We start from the raw sequence: 22507 nt of genomic DNA, 5'->3' as shown, positions 1-22507 counted from the left end.
GGACCAAATCGGAGCAGGTAACACATCTGACGTACAGGGTTCGGTGGTCCACTGAGGTGTTCTGTCTATGGGTCACAAACATACCATACTGCATATTGGGTATATGGAAATGCATACTGTATAAGTAAAAAAATTGTGCAGGTCGTGAATGTGTGTTGTAGAATCACAATGGATTAACCTAAAAAGTGATATGAGAGTCGCAAAGAGGGCCTACTCTGACAAGCTAGGTCTCAGCCTCCAATCCAACAACTCGCGGGAGGTATGGAAAGACCTTCGGGCAGCCACAAACTTCAAATCCCCCCCCCCCCCAGCAAGCAGTCCCTAGCAGGCAACTAGCCAAAGAACTTGAGTTCTAATGCAGATTTGAGCAGCACTCCAAGCAGCTTGAGGTCTCGGCACCCTTAAATAGAGTTGGCTCCCTCCTCGTGAGGCCAGCGTCACCTCAGCATTGGTTGCAGTCCAGAATGTAAAAGACCTACGACACCTACGCATGCTCAACCCCATCATTCTGCCTGAGAACCATGTGTGGTCCAGCTAGTCCTTACCACCATATTCAACAGAATGCAAGTTCCCTCCTCCCCTGATTTAAAAAAGGTCCTCGATAATCCCTGTCCCCCCCACCCCAAAAAAAACAGGAAACACAGATCACAAGGACTTCAGACCAGTAGCCCTAACCCCTACCATCATGAAGATCTTTGAGCGACTGGTTCTGAACTTCTTGCTTTCCTGAAATGCTCCACCAACACCCTTCTTGACCCACATCAATTTGCATACAGGGCAAACAGGTCTGTAGAGAAATGTCAGCCTGACATGCATCACAGAACACCCCTACAGGCCTGACTCCTACTCCAGGATCCTTATTAGTTCAGCCTTTAACACCATCTGCCCAGACCTTGTGCGACTCAGAGTCAACCCCTCTCTCTGCAGGTGGGTCAGGGACTTCCTCTCGAATAGAACACAGCGGGTTAAGCTCGATAACTGCTCCTATGGTGAGAGAACCACCAACATAGGTGCACCGCAAGGGTGCGTATTGTCCCCGCTCCTGTTCTCCCTGTACACCAACAACTGTACCTCAACTACTAAATCATTTAAGGTCATTAAATTTGCAGATGACAACAAACATTAGCCTCATCAGCGGCAATGAAGAGCATGCTTACCGTAGCGAGATTAGGAGGATCTGCAACTGGTACGAGGACAACAATCTTGTCCTCAACACGGCAATGACTATTGAAATGATCATGGACTTCAGGAAACACCCTTCCACCCTCCACCCAGTCATCATAGGTGAGACTGAGGTCTCCAGAGTACCGAAAATTCGGTTCCTTGGCACTACCATAACAAAGAACCTAAGATGGGGGCAAAAGAGCACCAGAATTAAGAAGAAAGCGCAGCAGAGGCTTTCTTCTTGCGCCAACTGAAAACATTTGGACTCTCACGCGAACTGCTTATCAGCTTTTACACTGCTACCATGGAATCCATCCTTTGCTCCTCCCTCATCGTTTAGTATGCTGGGTGTCAGGAACTTGATACGCAAGCAGAGATTGGTCCTGATGGGGGTTTGACCAAAATTGAGAGGAGAAGCCGCTTTATTTAAAGAGACTCCGTAACAAAAATTGCATCCTGTTTTTTATCATCCTACAAGTTCCAAAAGCTATTCTAATCTGTTCTGGCTTACTGCAGCACTTTCTGCTATCACAGTCTCTGTAATAAATCAACTTATCTCTCTCTTGTCAGACTTGTCAGGCCTGTGTCTGGAAGGCTGCCAAGTTATTCAGTGTTGTGGTTCTGTGATGAATCTCCCCCATCCAGGCCCCTCTCTGCACACTGCCTGTGTATTATTTAGATTAGAGCAGCTTCTCTCTTATCTTTTACAAGCTGGATAAATCCTCCTCTGAGCTGGCTGGGCTTTCACATACAGAGGAATTGCATACAGGCAGAGCTGTCTGCACTCTGCAGGAAGAAACAGCCTGACACTTCAGTGCATGAGAACAGGGGGAAAGAAACACACAAATGATCTCTTGAGATTCAAAAGGAAGGCTGTATACAGCCTGCTTGTGTATGGATGTATTTTCTATGTGTGGACATACTGTACATCAACCTACTTCCTGTTTTGGTGGCCATTTTGTTTGTTTATAAACAAACTTTTTAAAACTGTTTTTAACCACTTTTAATGCGGCGAGGCGCAGCAAAATTGTGACAGAGGGTAATAGGAGATGTCCCCTAATGCACTGGTATGTTTACTTTTGTGCGATTTTAACAATACAGATTCTCTTTAAGCTAAAACAAGGCCGTCGCCCTCAACCACATTATGCAAGACTCCACCACCACTAGCAGCAGTCTGAAGATACTGCTAGACACCATACACACACAGATTCCTGTACCGAAGGAGATCTGTCCCTGTGTATGGCAATTATGACAATTTTATGCACTGCTGTTGAGCTTCACGCACTCAGGCTGGCTTTCATGTATCCGGGGTCAGCCACAGGCTTTAGGCTAAAGCTATGGTAACACCACCAACACACACAATGCAATCTCGCATGGTAGCAATGAACAATCCAAGCATAAAATACGGCACTGAACTAACAATACACTGCAGTCTCTCTCTAGGAGTTGTAAATTCTCTGCTTAGTACACAGAAGGCTAGCTTATTAAGTAAAGATTTAAAGTGTACCTGAGATGAGATAATAGAAAATATTTATACATACCTGGGGCTTCTTCCGGCCCCCTTCGGCATGATTGCCGCCATCCTTCACCTTCTGGATCCTCAATAAGGACTCCCTTAAGTTCGGCCAGGTTGCGCGCGACTCCCTGTCGTACTCCTGGTGTAGGAGCACCTTCTGACCCCGGGCAGTCCTCCTATTGAACTCCAGCTCACCCGGCCAACCTGACTTCGGCACCCTATCCCCTGGCCAGCATTACTTCCTCTGAATGCCCTTGCCCTCCCATGAACTTCTAAGCACTCCTGGGCAGAACCTGTCCTCACCTTAGCTGTTAGAGTTCTTGGTTGTGCCCCTGCTCTGTATGCGGTGTCTCTCATTCCTGCGTTTGTATCACGAACATTTCTTCTACTGCCTTCTGTCTTATGTTCTACTGCCTTGCCATGTGTTCCACAAACAATTCTGGGCACGTCGTTTGGCCTACTTGGCGAATAAAAGCGATTCTGATTCCCCAGGATACTTTGCCAATGGACTTTGTGAACAGGCCCATAGGAAAGCATGGTAATGTTTAACATGTCCATTGGTACTCTGGTGTCCAATCCAGAAAACAGTCCCAGTGTGACCTGACCCTAACTGGACTTAAAAAAAAAAAAGGAAATATATTCCTATATAAAAAAAAATTGAAATCTTATGCCAAAACTGAGCGATAGTAAAAATTAAATTCATTAGTATTAATACTCACCATAACAGCAGAAGATTTCCCATCATGCTCTGGGTGGTAGAAACTTTTAAACCCGGATCCAGTATTGCTTGCGCATGCACAGTTTGGGCCTTTCTGCATCACGCATATACACAGTTGGGTCCTATACACTGTGCTGGTCTCCTGAGAGCTGCTGTGAGCACACGCACGCAGCGTGAGTGTTATGAGCATGCACCTACCAAGGAGGCCATCAGGAGCATGTAGTACACAAATGCACATTCCCAAGCAATGCTGGGGGGTGAGATAATGATGGTAAACAAGTTTTGGCAGTGGGAAATCAATTCAATAGTGGGACATACATCGCCTGACAGTATAATGCAAACAATTCTTCAAAACTCCAAAAATTTTAGTAATATAATAAAGTTTAACATTATTTCCTAAGCACCAATGTAAAAAATATATATTAAAATCACATGGGATGGCCACCCCGTCACGACTCACACATCCAGATCTACACACTGACACTCATACGCCGGCTTGTAACTATGGAGGACCAGGTAAATGGCAACTTATAAGAGTCCAAAAAATAACTTGCAATTAGTGCAATATGACCTATGCAATTGTTCCCCCAAGTTCATAAAGAAGTTTGCTCCTCCAAACTGGTAGAAAACACTTCCATGTGGCTTCCCAAAGTGTCTCCAGATGTAAGTCTGTTTGATGCACTTATCAGAATGGCACGGCAAGCAATATAGGGCAGTCCCCAAACAGCGTGGTGGTTAGTAAGCAAGCCAAAGCCTCCAGCACCGCTGCAAGCAGCGATATTAAACAAAGCAACAGAAAGCCTGCAGATTCGTCCCAGTGTCATCCAGACAAAATACAGTATAGCCAACAGTATTGTGTATCTACTCTCGCCAGTTCCAGACGGAAATAGCCATGGAGATAGAAATGGATCACTCCAGAAGTGTGCAGGTGTTAGAGTCCAGAGGGTGGAGCGATATGGCTACAGGTCCAAGCAACAGCGGTCAGTCGGCCGACCAGACCACATGCACGGCAATACTGATGGTGGTGCCCTTTTACAGACCTGTGTGGGCTCTGGATGGAGGTCGGGACGGCGTGGCGTCCCAAGCAGAGGAGGACAGCGTGTAGCTCCCCCAATATGGGATAATGATGGTCCTCCTTTTCAGTCCATTTTTTTGTTTTTGCCTCAAGCATCTTTAAAACTCTGTATACTACCCCAGCAAATTTATCACGCTGCGATTCTGTATCCTATATCATAATATCTATATGTCCCTGCATCCTCCTTTGTCTCTGTGTCCCTGGGTCCGTGCTTTTCGCTACTGGGCAGGTACGCAGCCCGGACCCGGACAGACGTTGAGACAGGAGGACGGGGACAGAGAGCCGGGCAGGTGTGCGCGCGGGTGGACGGGTGTGCGTGCGCGCACATGCGACGGGTGCGCTCGTTCAAAAAAAGACTTAGAGCCCGTTTTTAAACAGGCTTGGGTCTACTAGTATAGAAATAATAATAATAGAAAACAAGAAAAGAGGCAAGGGACAATCCCTGAGTAAATTAGTATATTGCTGCACATGGTGAAGATTGTTCACCTTAATGGAATGTTGGTATGAATATACAGGTTATGGAAACACAGCATGCAGCAGCAGAGGAGGGGAGTAGAGTAACTAGTGGAGATATTTCCACTTGTGATGAGAACAGCCTCTATCCACCACGCAGATCTCACTGGGTGTCGCCTCCAATGTAATTGGCAGCTCAGCAGATCTGTGAGTCAGAGGGGATCAGAACATCCATGTATTCAATGCCAAATCTAAGCAGTCATGATCAGGGCTGCTCAAATCCGGATCCGGGAGACATCCGGATAGTTCTATCTGGATATCTCCCAGTTACCTGTGCGGGGTGGGCAGGGGGGGGGGTCAATCTTACCTGTCTGACGTCTTCTTTGGTCCGTCCCTTGGTGGGCGGGGTCAATCTTACCTGTCTGACGTCTTCTTCGGTCCGTCCCTTGGCGCCTCCCACGATGCGGTCACGTGATTACAAACACTTCCTCCTTTCCAGGTTGAAGGAGGAAGGGTTTGTAATCACATGACACGCGTGGAGCGCATTGTGGGAGGCGCTGAGGGACGGACGAAGACGGCGTCAGACAGGTAAGATTAACCACCCCCCCCCGCCTACCCCGCGCAGGTAACTGGGTAACATCCAGATAGAACTATCCGGGTATTTCCCGGTTCCGGATTTGAGCAGCACTAGTCATGATATATGGTTTATTTTTTTGCAGGTTTCATACAAGAGTCCATCATGAGACCAATCACACATGCTACTTCTTTCCATGTATTCCCCTGAAGAAACTACCAACCAAAAAACCGTTGAGAACAGCAGCGATAGTGCCACAAAAGCAGACACGACTGTTCCAATTTTTCTGTTTATTCATGAAAGGAACTCATCAGTGAACGGATATGGAATTTTTACATAACAGAGTAAGTAGAAGTTTGTTCCTGTGAAATTAAATGTAAGAAAAACAAATGTTTAGTCACGGGAAACAACTGGAGTAAACCTCAGGGGCACAACTACACAGGGCCAGGCCGCCCCTGCAGAGGTCTGTCAGCTGGGCCCCCCAAACCTCCATCACAGGGGATGGGCCTGGAGTGGTTCTAATACATAATGCAGAGCAGGCAGCACAGCGGAGCGTTATATATGCCTGGCTGCCCCTACGCAATACATGTCTCCTCCACTTCCTGTTCAGTTTGCAAGTGCTGTGCAGCCAGCCAATCATCATGCGGTAACTGAAGCTGTATGGTGATTGGCTGGCTGCATGGCTCATGCAAAATTAATTCTGCATTAATTATGCATAGGACCCCCTCCACAGCTCTCGGGTGCCCCCAGCAGCCAGAGCCCCGGGCTATTGTTATGCTGGCGGTAAACCATACAGAATGCATCAAGCCTTGTACACACCGGGGGGACATCTGTCACCCATCAGTGCTTTGTTCTCAAGGGCACACGCAGGGGCGTAACTAGAAATCACTGGGCCCCCCTGCAAAACTTTGGATGGGGCCCCCTCCCACCAAAGAATGGGGTAGAAAGACTGGGGGTAGAACAGTGCAGTACACAAGACCCTGCTGAACGCTGCATAGGGACTGTCTACAAATCTTTGTCTGCAAAACTTTTTATGATTCGTTATCAGTCCCTCAGGAAAGGGCCCCCTGTGGCCTCTGGGCCCTGCGGCTGCATCCCTTGCGGGGTCTATTGTTATGCCCCTGGGCACACGTGAACCTTACTTGCACATTCCCAGAACAGAGAAGCTCAGACTGACAGGAGCACATCCACAAAAAGAAGAGGGTCCTAGGCAGCAACAAAGGACTAGAAGAAGATCTGGGAAGCTTCTGGACCTTCCAGCCACTTCCCATTACTGAAGTAAGTTATAACCCCCGCTTGTGACTGGTTTGCTTTAAATGTGGGAGGAACATTGGCACGACGGAACCAACACCACTATAAAGAGAGCAACGGAATTGAATACTGTTAAGGCTCTGGCATTGGCAAGTGCATCAATCCTAATTTCCAAATCCATATGGGGGAGGGGGGGGGGGTCTTTCAAAACCATAGCAGCACTATTTCCTGATATCATCCAGTAATGTTTATCTTGTGCAGTGGGTTCTGATAGTAATCTTGTCTTCCCAGCTTCAGTCTCTACACCTTGCACGCTGAAATCCTGCGGGGTAACTGTAGTCAGGTAGACGTACATGTCTCTCGCTCATGCAGGGACTTGTCATTTAGGTGAAGAGGAATTATCTTGGGTATAGAGGCTGAAGAGAGGTGAGAAATTTGCAAGGCAGAGTCAGGACAAGGTCCTCCAGCACTCAAGGCTGAGACACCAAAGTGCGCCCCTCCATCCCTCCCACCCCAGCTGTCACTCACTGAATGCTATTAGACAAGAGGCGCCCCAGGGCCCCAACACCTTAGTCTCTAGTTATCTGGCTTGCATCCACTGCCATGTATCCCCTTTTCTTACTTCTCTCTGCTTCAAACACAATAGGGGAATGATAGCTGAGCGAGTTGTGCACCCCCTCCTACACTGTGCCCTGAGGCTGGAGCCTCTCTCGCCTCTGCCAGGCCTTACAGGCAGAGTGTTGAACAGCCCCTAATTAGTGCTCAATGCCATCTCTGTTAGCACCTGAAAATAAGAATAAATTTACTCCTCTCTCAGGTGACTCCTTCCCTTTCCTTCAGCATTCTGCTACTGCTCTGCATTCTGGGACCTTCAGAGGGGGGTCCATGGGACAGAGCCTCCAACCCAAGATCATCCTGGGGAATCTAGGATGGTTAGGCGGCCTGAAAATGGTATTATAGAAAAGTATTAGGTTAGTTACACTTTAAGTCCCAGCCAGGAGTCATATTGGAAAGGATATGCACTAAGTAAACCTGCAAGGCAATATATGGGTCCATTTTTGTTTTTCAATAAAATCAATGATTTTAGAATGGAGTCTTAAAGTAAATTCTCTTTCTTCCCTAGAATAACCATTTAAACCGCGGACCAGAATTCAAGAGGTAACTTTCAATATCTTGACTTGTCGTGCTTGTTAAGCCATGCATACTAACATTAGGAGATTTCACTTTTTATCGGTTTCTAAAGCGGAGTACACACGTACGATAACGATCGTTCGAAAATGAACGATAACGACAATCGGAGCGATAATCGTGCGCTCCAAATTTTCCAACGATCGTTTTTTTGGACGATAACGACCATTGTCGTTCAATCCGACCGATCCAACCCGGCGGATTTTTTCGAAAGATAATCGTTCAATCGTTGCAGTGTGTACAAAGATCGTCCGATAACGCATGTTCTTATTGCCTGTCATAACGTCACTTCCGTTTGCGCACGCATTTTTTAATCGTTCGTCGTTCAGTACTTTATACTTCTATCGTTCACGTGTGTACACAATCGTTCATTACGAACGATCTTTTCGGTCTAATTTGAATATCGTGTAAACGTCACGAATCGTTCGTAACGAACGATCTTTATCGGACGTGTATACGAACCTTAAGTCTAAATGTAATTTATTTTTTCATGTGCATGTTAAATAGAATTGTTATACAGGATCTGGCATGTTTGCAAAGTGTTATGTTATTTGATGAACAAACAAAAAGTAACTCCTTAAAGTGAACCTCCGGACTAAAGATCGACTCCGCAGCACTGAAAAGGCCTGGTGTTTCTTTAACAGTTTCACAGCATCAGAACTTTGTTTCTCTTATTCAAGCCTCATTTTTAGCTGCACAGAAGAAAACTGCCCGGGCTTTTTTCCCCTGATGCTGTGCAAAGCATGATGGGATTTCTGATGTTGCTGCTCTCGTTCTGCTGTTTAGGTGCAATTTTTTTTTTTAACATTTTGAATTTGACATTTGAAGCCTAGCGTGCGCAGCTGGGAGGGGTAATCAGGACACAGGACAGTTGGAACGGTGTCTCCTGCTCCTTGTCACCTCCTTTCAACCAAAAAGATGGCTGCCCCCATGAAATCAAACATTTGCCTGTTCTTTTAAAACAGGGTGGGTAAAATATTATATTACCTATCTATTCTAATTAACATAACTAATGTAACTTAATGACAGTATGTTTGTTTAGGCTGAAGCTCCCCTTTAACTGGAAACACCCAACACAATGTAAAGTGACAGAATCTGGCTCTTTTAGGGTGCTTTCACACTATGCGCTGTGAGGATTGGGTAATCTGCGCATTCACACTTGGGCATTGCGACCACAGTGCATCAGATTCACTTTTAACAATGCGAGCCGAGCTGTGTGTGTTGCCTCTGTCGATATGGTTCTATGCATTGTGACAACATGCGTCACCGAAAATGCCTAATTTTGAAATCTGTAGCGATGTGCCCAAAGCCAGATTTATACTTTTTTTGTCCCTAGACCAAGTAAGTTGGTGCTTCCCTTCCAAGCACAGCAGCCCCCCTCCCATTCCACGACATCATCCTTGTACTGCAGCCCGTCCCATTCCATGTGTACCCCCCTCTTCCATGTGTAACCTCTTTGTACTGCAGCCCCTCCAATTTTTGGTGGCGCCAAAATCATCGGCGCAGCTTTGCGCTGAAATTAGCTGTGTCATTTCACACTGCATCGGTTTCATTGCAGAATAATGCTGCGTGTCAACTCACCGCCGATACAATTCTATGGGCCTGTTCACATCTCTGCGTTGTACCTGATCGCATTATTTTAACTCGCTGCATGCAGACTTTGTAATAAAGAGGCACTGCAGTGACAGCAGAAATTTGCCAAGTACAATGCAAGTTGTTCCCGGAATGATTTTTGGCACATATGGGGGCCAGTGATGGTGCATTAACTAGCATACAGATGAATGTGCATACAGTAGAAATAACAGTAGAAATACCAAGCAGTAGCATGTAGATAGAAAAGGAGTAAATAGTATACACACCACATAGAACATAGTATACATACAACATAGAGAAGGACCAGAGGGGGTAGTCAGTGATATGTTGAGTTGAGCTGCCACCAGTTTGTGGTGCTCATCTGCTCTGCAGCAGTTGAGATTCCCTGCAGGGTGTCCTGGGAAGGACGGGGGAGAGAAGAAGAGAGAGAAGGATAGGGAAAGAGAGAGAGGAAGGAGAAGGAAGAGAGGCAAAGACCCCAAAACCCAAAAGTCCCCCTGGGATCATGGCAGGGGCGTAGCTAAGGTGCTATACACCTAAACCTATGAGAGCCGATCGCTTTCTGTGCCTCTCCAGAGGACAGCAGAGTGACACGGCTGTCCCCAGTACAGCGCTGCCATAGATCGCAGCACTGTACAATGTAAATAGACAGCGGTTTCGCTGTCTAATAGTCTCCTAGTGGCAATTGCTGCTGGGAGACTGATGGCGGAGCTGAGCTCAGTCATTCAAGTGGAGATGTGTGTGCATTGGAACGCACAATCTCCTGCAAAACATGCCCCCAGTAGTGTACAAAAAAACAAAACAAAAGTTTGCTTTCCTAAAACAAAGAATTTGCGATAATTCAGTAGTGTACAACAATTGGCGTTAAGTGGTCCTGGGGCTGCCGCTGCGTCCATGCCAATTGCCGTGGAGTGGTCTTTAGGTAGTTAAAGAGGAACTGTAAGGGCCTGTTTCCACTACACGCAGATTGGATGCAGAAAAACTGAATCCAATGAATATCTATGGGCCGGTTTCCAACGCGATTTTTCTGATGCAGATTTTCTCATAGGCATTCATTGGAGTCTGTATCCATTCTGCGTCCAATCTGCGTGTAGTGGAAACAGCCCCTAAAGACATAGTAGAATTTGTATACCCACTTTCTCCTCGCCTTGGAGCAGAGTCTATGAAGATGCGCATTTAGCGCGAAACAATTGTCAACTTTCTATCCTTGTGACTGGCTCAGCCCCGGAAAGGGGACGTACAGTGTATGTAATGTACATGCAATTTATCATCTGTTACTCACACCTGGAATCAACAACGGATTAAATGAAAGCTTCTAGCTCTGGTGCCCACGTTGTCTTTTCTACATGCAATTGAACTTTTGGTTGTTCGTGGAGGAACAGTGACTACAAGTGGCTGTCTGGTTGTTGTGAGAGTTAGAGTCTACCCGAGATCGGTTAAGCATTGTGTGCAAAGGTCTCTGTTTGCTGATGTTAATTATTAAATATGTATACATAGCTATTTATTGGCATGTAGCCTCGCCCTCCCACTAAGGTCTAGCATAGGCTGTTTTGTATTTTTTACTCAGAATTCTCCCCCAGAGCATTTTGTAAGACCAGAGATCTTTTCTACTAGCTTTAGAACTCTCAGCAAACGAACATTCCGCATAGATCATCCGCCATTACTACAGAAGTTGCTGCTCATGATAATTTTCAGAAGGCAACTCTTAGGCCTGGTGCACACCAAAACCCGCTAGCAGATCCGCCAAAATGCTAGCAGATTTTGAAACGCTTTTTCTTCTTTTTCTGTAGCGTTTCAGCTAGCATTTTGCGGTTTTGGGAAGCGTTTTTGGTGTAGTAGATTTCATATATTGTTACAGTAAAGCTGTTACTGAACAGCTTCTGTAACAAAAACGCCTGCAAAACCGCTCTGATCTGGCGTTTTATCAAGAGTTTTTCTTATACTTAACATTGAGGCAGAAACGCCTTCGAAATCCAAAAAAATGCCTCACCCCGGGAGTATGCGTTTCAGCAAAACGCCTCCCGCTCTGGTGTGACCCACCCCACTGAGATACATTGACCAAGCGTATCCGCAGCCGCAAGCGGCTGCAAAAATGCCAAGAAAGCCGCTTGGTGTGCACCAGCCCAGAGTGAGGAAAGATTTTACAATGGCCAAACACTGACTAAAAAATTTATAAATGAATATTGTAAAAAAATAAATAAAATAAAAATAAATAAAATAAGCATTTTTATTCATTACAGTATTTTGACTACAGTTCTTCTTCAAGTCATTTTTTTCTGTTTTGTAGGAAGAAATCAAGGAATAAAGAAAAGCAGAGGAAAAGTCTGGTGACCAGCGGAACCCAATTCATTCAAATCTTCCAAAAACTGCTTCAGATTACAAAACCCAGTAAGGAAGATAGAATCTACTATATGCAAAGGGTGAGTGTAAAGGCTCATACACACGTCCAACAGGCACACAACCACATGACTAACACGACAAACCACACAACCTGACAAACCACATGACCTGTATGTCCACAGGCCTAGACGGCTAAACACCCAACTCAATTAACATACTGCGCATGCAAGAGGACTGACGGACTACACATTCAAAACAAGTGCAAGTCTTTCAAACAACTTGTACACAACCACCAACTGCACGATATCAGACCAACATAGAGCCGACTGTTAGATTGACCAAACCGCCTGTTATCAGCTGCTCATCAAGTTGTTTGCATGTGTGCACAGCATATGCCTGATTATTATCCAACATACATGGATGATATTCAGGCTGCAGGTCAGTCAGGATGATAGTCAGATGATATTTAGGCTGCAGGTTGTCCGTGTGTACTTCGCGTAATCCTGTACAGCAGTCTAGAACTGGACCTGGTGTGGTGGGAGATTAGACAAGTACGGGTAGCCACACAATGCACCATTTTTTTACCCAGTTAGACATTTGATCAGACAAATTTCCAATCAATCATAAAACTAAATTAATATAAATATCACATTCGATATTACGTTGATAAGGGCTAAAATCGTTCCACAGATTGATCCAGGGCTGTGGAGTGAAGGAGTCTAGTAATTTTTGGGTACCTGGAGTCGGAGGTTTCATAAATATAGGAGTCGGATGATTTTTGTACCAAATCCACAGCCCTGGTAAGTATTAGACGTCGGAGTAGTTTTGGGTACCTGGACTCTGTTTCATAGCCGGATGACTTTTGTACCAAATCCACGGCCCTGGATTGAGCCACAATGTTGGTGTAATGATCTGCAGGCGATTTCCTGTCAGCGCACACCACGTGCGCTGAAGCAGAAGGAAATCGCCACAGTCACAGAAGCAAAAGCACCCAGTATAGATTTGTAGAGAAGAATTCCAACCAGCAGATGGAGCTGTGGAGTACAGAGGAACAAGTCCTCTGCACAGCCACAGATGCCAGATTGAAATTGCACGATTGAGCAACACTGAGCAATATAAAGTAACAACTCAGAAGAAAGCAAGAACAGAGACAGACTATTATTATTATTATTATTATTTAGTATTTATATAGCGCCGACATATTACGCAGCGCTGTACAGTGTATATATATATATATATATCTTGTCACTAACTGTCCCTCAAAGGAGCTCACAATGTAATCCCTACCATTGCCATATGTCTATATTATGTAGTGTAAGTACTGTAGTCTAGGGCCAATTTTTTAGGGGGAGCCAATTAACTTATCTGTATGTTTTTGGAATGTGTGAGGAAACCGGAGTGCCCGGAGGAAACCCACGCAGACACGGAGAGAACATACAAACTCTGCAGATAGTGCCCTGGCCGGGATTCGAACCAGGGACCCAGCGCTGCAAGGCGAGAGAGCTAACCACTACGCCACCGTGCTGCCCACTATGTGAATGTCTACCAATCTAGTCGCCACCCAGCGACATATCACATCAGAACAGACCAGAGTAAGAAAGCTAATCGCAAGAGAGGCGATAGCTATCAGCAACACAAGACTGAGTAAAGACAGAGCGTGAACTGAGTAAGGAAGACAGAAAATAACCACAATCTGAACGCCAATGAAAATAACATAAGAACTAGCTAAATGTGGTCCCCACACGATATGCGCAACAGAGACAAGCGCGTTAACGGTACGGCCACCGCACATTAAGCGCAACAGTGGAAAAACGTACCAACCCTAACTAACAAATGAACACAGAAAAAATTACGACAGATAAATAACGTGAACGCTTGCTAATCGGTTGCCTCACCCCAGACAACCGCAAGTGTTCGTGCTAGACAAGACAGACTGAAGGAGTAACCAGTAGCAACCGCAGCTAAGGTTATACTCCAAGAGTCAGACAAGGGAGATCCACCGCCTCTACCGCTAGGGCGAATGCGATCTAGGAGCGAGACCAAAAGATTCACTGTCAGCCACCGCAGGTGACAGTACAATCGCAAGGACAGGACAAGACAGAACAGGAATAAACAGTACAAATAAAACAGAACCCGACTGCACTATAGGAAGTGCAAAGTGCACTCCCCAATAATTAACTACACTAGAATATTCGCCTCAAGATACAAAAGAGACTGAAGCTCCAAGGTAAGTTTCCCTAATCAGAAACTATGTCGAGCGAGGAATTCTGGGAGGAAGTGACATTTATACTAGACCTTGAGGCAGGGAACACACTTGACTGTTTTCGTGCGCGTTTTCTGCACAGAAAAACTGAGAACTCATGTTAATCAATGTGCTAGTACACACTTAGGCCTCTTGCACACTGTACGCGATTCCGATTCAGATTCCGCTTTTTAATCAGTTTTTACATCCGATTCAGATTCTGATTTGCAGTTTTCTCCTTGCACACTGCAAATCGGAATCTGAATCGGATGTAAAAACTGATTAAAAAGCGGAATCTGAATCGGAATCGCGTGCAGTGTGCAAGAGGCCTTACTGTGTTGTTCGCGCGCAGAAAAAAAACTGATATTCTGCATCCTGATTCTGCACATTTTGGCAGTTTTCTGTTTCAATTACATCAGCTGCTGTGAAAAAACGCACGCGTTTTCCTGCATGGAAACACACTTAGTGTGCAGAAAAACGCGCGCGGAAAACTGAAAGTCAAGTGTGTTCCCTGCCTCAAAGGAAGCAGACAAGGAGATCTGCAAGATAAGTGGATGCAAATCAGTCAGCCTTGCAAACTGACAGAAAAGTCTCTTTTCCTTGGACTGCACTATGCAAGCTGCATAGGAAACACAGTCCAAGGAATCAAGGCCAGCAGAGCTGATTCTGACAGTTGGTCTCTTTAGACGGTTGTAAAATAATTGATTGTTACATTGATCATAATAATGATCGAAAACAAATAATTGAATAGTAAATAGTGAATAGAAAGCTTAAAGAGACTCCGTAACAAAAATTTCATCCTGTTTTTTATCATCCTACAAGTTCCAAAAGCTATTCTAATGTGTTCTGGCTTACTGCAGCACGTTCTACTGTCACCATCTCTGTAATAAATCAACTTATCTCTCTCTTGTCAGACTTGTCAGCCTGTGTCTGGAAGGCTGCCAAGTTCTTCAGTGTTGTGGTTCTGTGATGCATCTCCCCCCTCCAGGCCCCTCTCTGCACACTGCCTGTGTATTATTTAGATTAGGGCAGCTTCTCTCTTCTCCCTTATCTTTTACAAGCTGGATAAATCCTCCTCTGAGCTGGCTGGGCTTTCACATACTGATGAATAACATAGGGGCAGAGCTGTCTGCACTCTGCAGTAAGAAACAGCCTGACACTTCAGTGGAAGATAGCTGCAGGGGGAAAGAAACGCACAAATGATCTCTTGAGATTCAAAAGGAAGGGTGTATACAGCCTGCTTATGTATGGATGTATTTTCTATGTGTGGACATACTGTACATCAACCTACTTCCTGTTTTGGTGGCCATTTTGTTTGTTTATAAACAAACTTTTTAAAACTGTTTTTAACCACTTTCAATGCAGCGAGGAGCGGCGAAATTGTGACAGAGGGGAATAGGAGATGTCCCCTAACGCACTGGTATGTTTACTTTTGTGCGATTTTAACAATACAGATTCTCTTTAATGAGCACCCACTAGACAGCTTTCAGTAGCATTTTTTGCTCTCTAGGATTCCCGGTGATTCTTAAAAAGCGATTTGCTACTGAAAGGCTATGGGAGCGAGCCCACAGCAGTGTTGTGAATGCAATCACAAAAATTCTGCAGACAGCGTTTTTATGATCACTCTGCAAACATCAATTAAGTTGATGGTAAAGGTGAAAATTTAAGTCAAGGGCTCATGTGCAATTCACTTTTTCTCTTGAGTTATCTCCTTGGAGTTATCTCCTTTTCTCCCCACCAACAGAGCTCTCTGTTGGTGGGGTCTGATCGCTCCCCCCCATGTTTATTTTTTTTAAAATAAATATTTTTTTTTTTTTCTAAAATCCAGTTTCTTTAAATTTATACCCTCCCTCCCTCCCTCCCTCCCCACAGCTGGCCAATTATGGCGATCGGCTGTCATAGGCTTCTGCCTATGAGAGCCGATCGCTCTCTTGTCCCCCATGGGGACAGCCGTGTCACACGGCTGTCCCCAGTGCAGCGCTGCTGCTCATCGCAGCGCTGCACCAAGTAAATAGACGGCGTGATCGCCGTCTAACAGTCTCCCGAGCTGCAATAGCCGCTCGGAGACTGAAGGCGGGGCGGAGCTCCGCTCTCCGAGCATGAGATGCGCGCGCACCATGCGCGCGCATCTCATGCAAAACAGAGCCCCAGGACTTTACGCCAATTGGCGTTAGGCGGTCCTGGGGCTGCCGCCGCGGCCACGCCTACTGGCGTGACGCAGGCGGCAGAAGGTTAATGAAGCAAAATGCATTGTTAGTTTATAACCAACTGCCTTGCCAAACAGAAGTTATGAAATCACCTGAAATAATGTGCTGAACACATGCAAGATAAAGGTCACTTGCTTCTAGCCGTACCATGAATCTATCTTTTGAAAGAAGCGATAACAAAATAGATGGCATGTTAACTGATAACCTGATCAGCTGCAGTACATTCCAGAAGTTCTCTCAAATACGCCTGATCTATGACCAACCTACAGTATAAGGTATAGAACGTAGCAGAAAATTTAGGCACCTGCCAGCAGCAGAAACTTGGACACTGCTATAGAAGACACCATTATAAAATTGCGGCTATACTGTGAAATTTGATCACCCGCTATTTATCAGGCACTGCGGGCGCCCAAATTTCACAGTGTAGCTGCAATTTATAGTTGCGACGCCCTAAGATTATCCTACTTGCAACTGAATGGTAGTAAGGCTCAGTTAAAGGAAGGCGTGGGGGGCAGTTAGGGTAAGGTGTAGGGGTGTTTTTAAGGTTTAGGCTTTGGGGAGGTTAATGTTAGGCATCGGTAAGGGAGGGTTCTGTGTGAGAATAGTGTTAGGTTAAGTTAAATATTGGTATTATTTACCAATATTTTACTACGATAATTTACACAATTAAATTAGAATTTGAGTACATTTTACCAATATTCTACTAGCCGAATTTAGGTGCCCAAATAACCTCATGTCTCTTTTTTTATGCACACGTATAGAACCGTTTGATCACCCATTTATTGAACATTTTTCAACCCATTTATTCAACATTCATGATCGACCAGAGTGAAAATTCTGTCAAGCCAGCTGTCTGGATAATGGTCCAGGAATAAGAGACACTAACAGGCATGCTTGCCAAACGTATACACCAAAAAGCGCCAGCGTAAAAGCAAACTCTTAGAGCTTTTTGAAGTGATTTTTTTAAGGCAATTCTAGGCATGTGCCTAGAGATTTTCTAATCATGCTTAGCATTTTTTTGGAGCGTTTTTTATATTTTGTTACAGTAGTGCTGTAACTGAACAGCTTCTGTAACAAAAACGCTTGAAAAATGTAGCGCTTTTTAGAGCGATTTTCCTATACTTAACATTGAGGGTGAATCACCTCAGAAATCAGCTGAAATGTTGCAGGACCTGAGTTTGTGTTTGAGAAAAAAGCACACCGCTCTGTTGTGATCCATCCCATTCAAATAAATTAGCCAAGCGCTTTTGCAAGGCGCTAACGTTTTTAAAAACACTCAGAAAAGCTCTTGGTGTGCACCAGCCCTATATGCTTTCAGAAGAGCTGACCCAAAGCTGTGCCTATCACCCAACACACTTTTGGCCTTAAAGGATACCCTAGCGCAAAAACTATTTTAATACGGAGGAGGGAGCAGGCATGTGTAGTGGGCTCTCATGCCACCGCTCCCCCCATTCTCCTCCGTCCCCCTCCATTACCATTTACCAATCCCCCAAACTTACTATCTGGTCGGGGTGGTCGCGGCAGCGCAGGTGCTGCCCGGAGTCTTTGATCATGCACCCACGGCCATGCGCACTATGCAACAACTACGATCAAGGACTGCTGGACAGCAGTCAGCTGCGACCACCTGACCAGGAAGTAAGTTCAGGGGATCAGTACACAGTAACTGAGGGGGATGGAGTAGAATAGGTGGAGTGGTGGACATGAGGAAACAAATGCCTGCTGCCCTCATTTTTAAATTATTTTCTTGCTAAGATATCCTTTAAAGCTAAACTGTAAGAAAAAAAACCCTCTGGGAGATATTTACCTCAGGAAGAGGAAGCCTCTGGATCCTAATGAGGCTTCCCTCGTCCTTCATCCTGGGGATCCAGCGCTGGAACCCCTCAAAACCACGGCCAACAAGGGTGTCAGCTGTGGTGCAGGCGCAGTAGCTCCTGCAATATTTATCTCCCCCGGCTCCACCAGTGAGTGGCCTGTGCAGTAGAGTGGACCCGATCAGGTTTTGCCATTTTCACCGAAGGCCATTTGGAGAGCCGCTACTGTGTCTGGGCTGGGTCGCGGTAGGTAAATATTTACCTCCCCAGTGTTTGGGGCCTTCCCGCGCTGGATAGCTTGGATGGAGGAAATCGGGGGAAGCCTCATTAGGATCCAGAAGCTTCCCCCTCCCGAGGTAACTTTAAAAATGAGTCAAATGCAGGGACTCGCCAAAAGGCCAACCATCTAATGTCTGACCCTAGTGCCCCCCATGCAGGGTGAGCATGGGAAGCCTACTGGACACCATTAGCTACCTCTCCTTCATCCAGCTTCATAACACTACTAGAGCTCTGGGGTCGCACTGGCATGTGACCACAGTGAAGTCCCAGAACTCTTGCCGTGAGTTACGAAGCTGTCAGGGTGACACAAGGACTGAAGCTGAGGCAAGGAGAGGTGAGTATAGTTATGGGTATGCTACTAATGCATACACTGCCTACTGGGTCCCCTCACATAGGTATAGTACTCACTGTACTCACAGATACCGACACCCCAGTCTCCCCCCCCCCCCACACACACACACACACTTTTAAAGTGGACCCAAAATAAAAATACACAATTGCAAAAATAAAATCTATTTTCTAAATTATAATACTAAATAGCAGCCTTTTTTCAGCTGCATGATGACAAATATACAATATTTTACATTTATTGGAGGAACCCCTCCCTTCCTTTCATATTGCCGGGACAGAATCCGGCAGACTGGTGGAGTAGGAGGTGTCTGGCAAAGGAGGAATTGCTAATGGCTGCCACCTGTATAACCCTAGTTATGAAAAGAGAAGGGTGAAAAGCATGCACTGAAATGCTCAAAGGCTTGAAGGAGTGTTTATTTATCTTTGTATGTGTCAGAGTGGTGCAACTGAATATTTTGAATAAAAAAAATGTTTGGTTTGGGTCCGCTTTAAGACAGAAATTTGTCACCAAAAAGTCGGCTTATCCATGGTAGAGTACAGTAATCTCTACGTGACATTTTAAAAAGGTAGAGCATTGTTTTTGCTAGTATATGCTTTGCCGAGCTGCCATTTCTACCCAACATAAAATGTGTGAAAAAAACTGCTTTATGAAGGCATCTGAATTCTAATATGGATTATGTGTTTTCCCCAGGTATTACACGCCATCTTCTTCTTTGGACATATTAATAAGCCACAAATCCGCCCTGAGCTATTTATTCCCGACAGAGACGTAGCAGCCTATAAAAAACGTTTTCAACAGCTCTTTCAAGAATACAAAACCCATTTTCCACGTCAGACGCCGTACTCCATCCTACTGGAATATGTAAGCAACTGGTTTAATCAGCTCAATTACATTATAAAATAAATAATGGTATCGGTAGTACTAATTGAAAATAGATTTTGAAAACTAAGTGAAAAATGTGAACAGCAGTCATGTCAGTGTGACATAAAATCTGATTCATTCAGCTGAACTCCCACACAGAAAAGTTATGGCCTATTGAGCTTTTTCATCAATATCCTGTTATATCATAGGCTTTTCATAGTCACACAGAGCTATCACGGGCATTAGTACTGGGACAGCAAACACTGGATTATTAACTGTTGCAATAGAAAACATAAAACGGGAAGACAGACAAGTTCTTAGTAGGATTGGTACTACACATAGGGCTATCGCAACATGTCTCATGTCCACCAGCAGGTGGCTCTGTCCTGTTTGGAGACAGGTGGTGGTCTATTGTGCTGGCTCTTTGGCTTCATCATGCAGCAGGTGTGGAATATTTAAGAGTCCTGCAAGAACTAAGCAGTGCCAGGATGTTGTGCTCCTTGGTCTGAGTCTCAGGAACATACAGGAACCAGGTTTGTCCAGAGTATTCTATGTCTTATCTGTTGCCAAACCTGTAGTCTGTCCTGACGTTTTTTTCCTGTCTGCTTCCTTCTGCACGGCAGAGGCGTATCTGGGTAATATGGCGCCTATGGCAAACACTGAAATTGCGCGGGCCCCCCATTTTAAAAAAATAGCATCCTTTCTCACTTACTTGAATAGATTGCGGAAAAGCCGCCGCGTGGACTGGCAGCGAGGCGGCTGGTTCCGCATTCGGCTCAGCGGTTTGCACGCGGCGGCATGCGTCTGATGTGGCTGGGCCTTCTAGTGCACACAGATTGAGGAATACGCACGCGCGTGCAGAGAGGCGGAACCTTTATGACAAACGGAGAAGGATCAGCTGACCAGGTTGGTCAGCAGATCTCAGAGCGGGCGGCTATTGGTTGATCAGCGCTGGGTGGCGCCAGGGAGCGCCGCTCTATATATAGTTATTGCTGGTCAGTCTCAAGTTGTCTGCCGTTGCGAACACTTACGTGAAAGCACTCAGACCATAGTCAGATCCCACAGTGTGTTAGAACCAGGAGGACCTGGGAATTCACACTGAAGTATAACACAATATTAACACAGTAGTAATCTGGCTCAGACTAGTTCCAGGGTGTTGAGACCACGGACCTCACACCCAAGACTAGGGACACTGTGTTACTGCTGTGTTATACTTCAGACTAGTTCCAGGGTGTCGAGACCACGGACCTCACACCCAAGACTAGGCCTTATTTGTTACCTGTTATGACCATTTGCTCTGTTGACCTCGCTCTTGCTTTCTGATTCGGTACCTCTGCACATCTGCCTTCCTGTTGCCAAACTCTGCCTGTCCACGGTTACTGAATCAGTCTATTGTCTCTGTACCTTATCTGCCCGTGTGTTGCCGACCTAGCCTGCCCGACCTTGCGAGCCATCACTCTCTCTTGAGAGACAGGCCTTCCTGTTATTCCGCCTGGGGCTCCATCCCCTTGGAAGTCTCAGGCTGCTGGAAGGTCTTCATACTTCCCAGAGGGAGGTGTTCCTCATACTGCCAAGGGCCACCTGCTCCTCGGGTGGTCCTACTCAAAGTCATTACTGTTGCACCAAACACTCACACTATATAGGTGTCCAGAGGTTAGTCATTTCTGTATTATTGGTGATTCTGCAGGTCATCAATAATCAGGTATACATCTGTATTCTTGGGGATTCTGCAGATCACCAATAATCAGATTCTCTCTGTGTGCTGACACCGATCGTTACAGAACGGCAGACCTTAAAAACAAAATGGACGCACTTAACAGCCGTCTTGATGCACTCACCACCTCGGTGGAAAATTACATCCGAGTGCTGGACAGTCATCAGACCCAGATCAACGCTTTGTCTGGGTCTTTACAAGTCCTTCAGACGGCTGTGAATACAGTGCGATCTCCTCCAGGTACAGACTTGCGTATGCCTGTGCCCGAAAGGTTTTCTGGTCACAAATCTGACTTTCAGAATTTTAAAAATAGAGTGTTGTCATACTTTGAGTTAAGGCCCAAATTATCAGGAACCGAGACACAGAGAATTACCTTTATTAAGACTCTGTTGTCAGGGGATTCGCAGACTTGGGCATATAGTCTCCAGACAGGGCATGAGACCCTAACATCAGTTGAGGAATTTTTTAAAGCTATGGCTATAATTTATGATGATCCGGACATTGCTTCTACCGCTGAGCGGAAGCTCAAGACTTTGCGGAAAGGCAAGGATCCGGTTGAGATTTACGCAGCCGAGTTCAGGAAATGGGCAGTATCAGCTAGATGGGGATCATTTGCACTTCTGGACTGTTTTTTGTCAGGGTTGTCAGACGCGGTCTCTGATCTAATGTTGGGACATCCTGAGCCGAAATCTATTGATGAGGCCATTTCATTAGCAGTCAGGGTTGATCGTCGTATATGCTACCAGAAACAGACTCGGTGTAGAAACAATGTGAGATATGTCTCCTACGCCTCTCCTCCACCCGCTTCACCTCCGTCTGAGCCAATGCAGATTGGTCGGTCAGCATTATCCCGGGTGGAGCAGAATCGCAGAAAGACCGAACAGCTCTGTTTATACTGTGCAGAGGAGGGTCACAGAGTGCAGAATTGTCCCAAAAAGTCGGGAAACGCTGCCGCCTAGGTGTAGTCAGAGGTAATACCCTAGGCGCGCAGTCTTTACCTCTAAACGATGAACGTTTACTCCTCCCTTGTTCTATATCATGGGAGGATCAAACAGTTGCTACTGAAGCCTTCCTAGACTCTGGCTCAGCAGCTGTAACGATTGGTGTCAACACGCAGAGAGAATCTGATTATTGGTGATCTGCAGTATCACCAAAAATACAGATCTATA

General features: G+C 45.6%; 1 protein-coding gene across 1 annotated transcript in view; it reads left to right on the top strand.

Annotated features, from left to right (window-relative positions):
- LOC137541056 (interaptin-like) overlaps window positions 1-22507 on the top strand; it is a 39249-nt gene that overhangs the window by 278 nt on the left and 16464 nt on the right. Inside the window, exons 2-5 of the mRNA XM_068262200.1 lie at window positions 5646-5844; window positions 7875-7909; window positions 11820-11952; window positions 19454-19624. Coding sequence (XP_068118301.1) covers window positions 5824-5844; window positions 7875-7909; window positions 11820-11952; window positions 19454-19624 — 360 coding nt within the window. The 5' untranslated portion in view covers window positions 5646-5823. The remainder of the gene's footprint in view (window positions 1-5645; window positions 5845-7874; window positions 7910-11819; window positions 11953-19453; window positions 19625-22507) is intronic.

The sequence above is a fragment of the Hyperolius riggenbachi genome, chromosome 12, assembly GCF_040937935.1.
Source record: "Hyperolius riggenbachi isolate aHypRig1 chromosome 12, aHypRig1.pri, whole genome shotgun sequence".
In the NCBI taxonomy this organism is placed as follows: domain Eukaryota; kingdom Metazoa; phylum Chordata; class Amphibia; order Anura; family Hyperoliidae; genus Hyperolius; species Hyperolius riggenbachi.
This window is presented reverse-complemented; position numbering and strand designations above follow the sequence as displayed.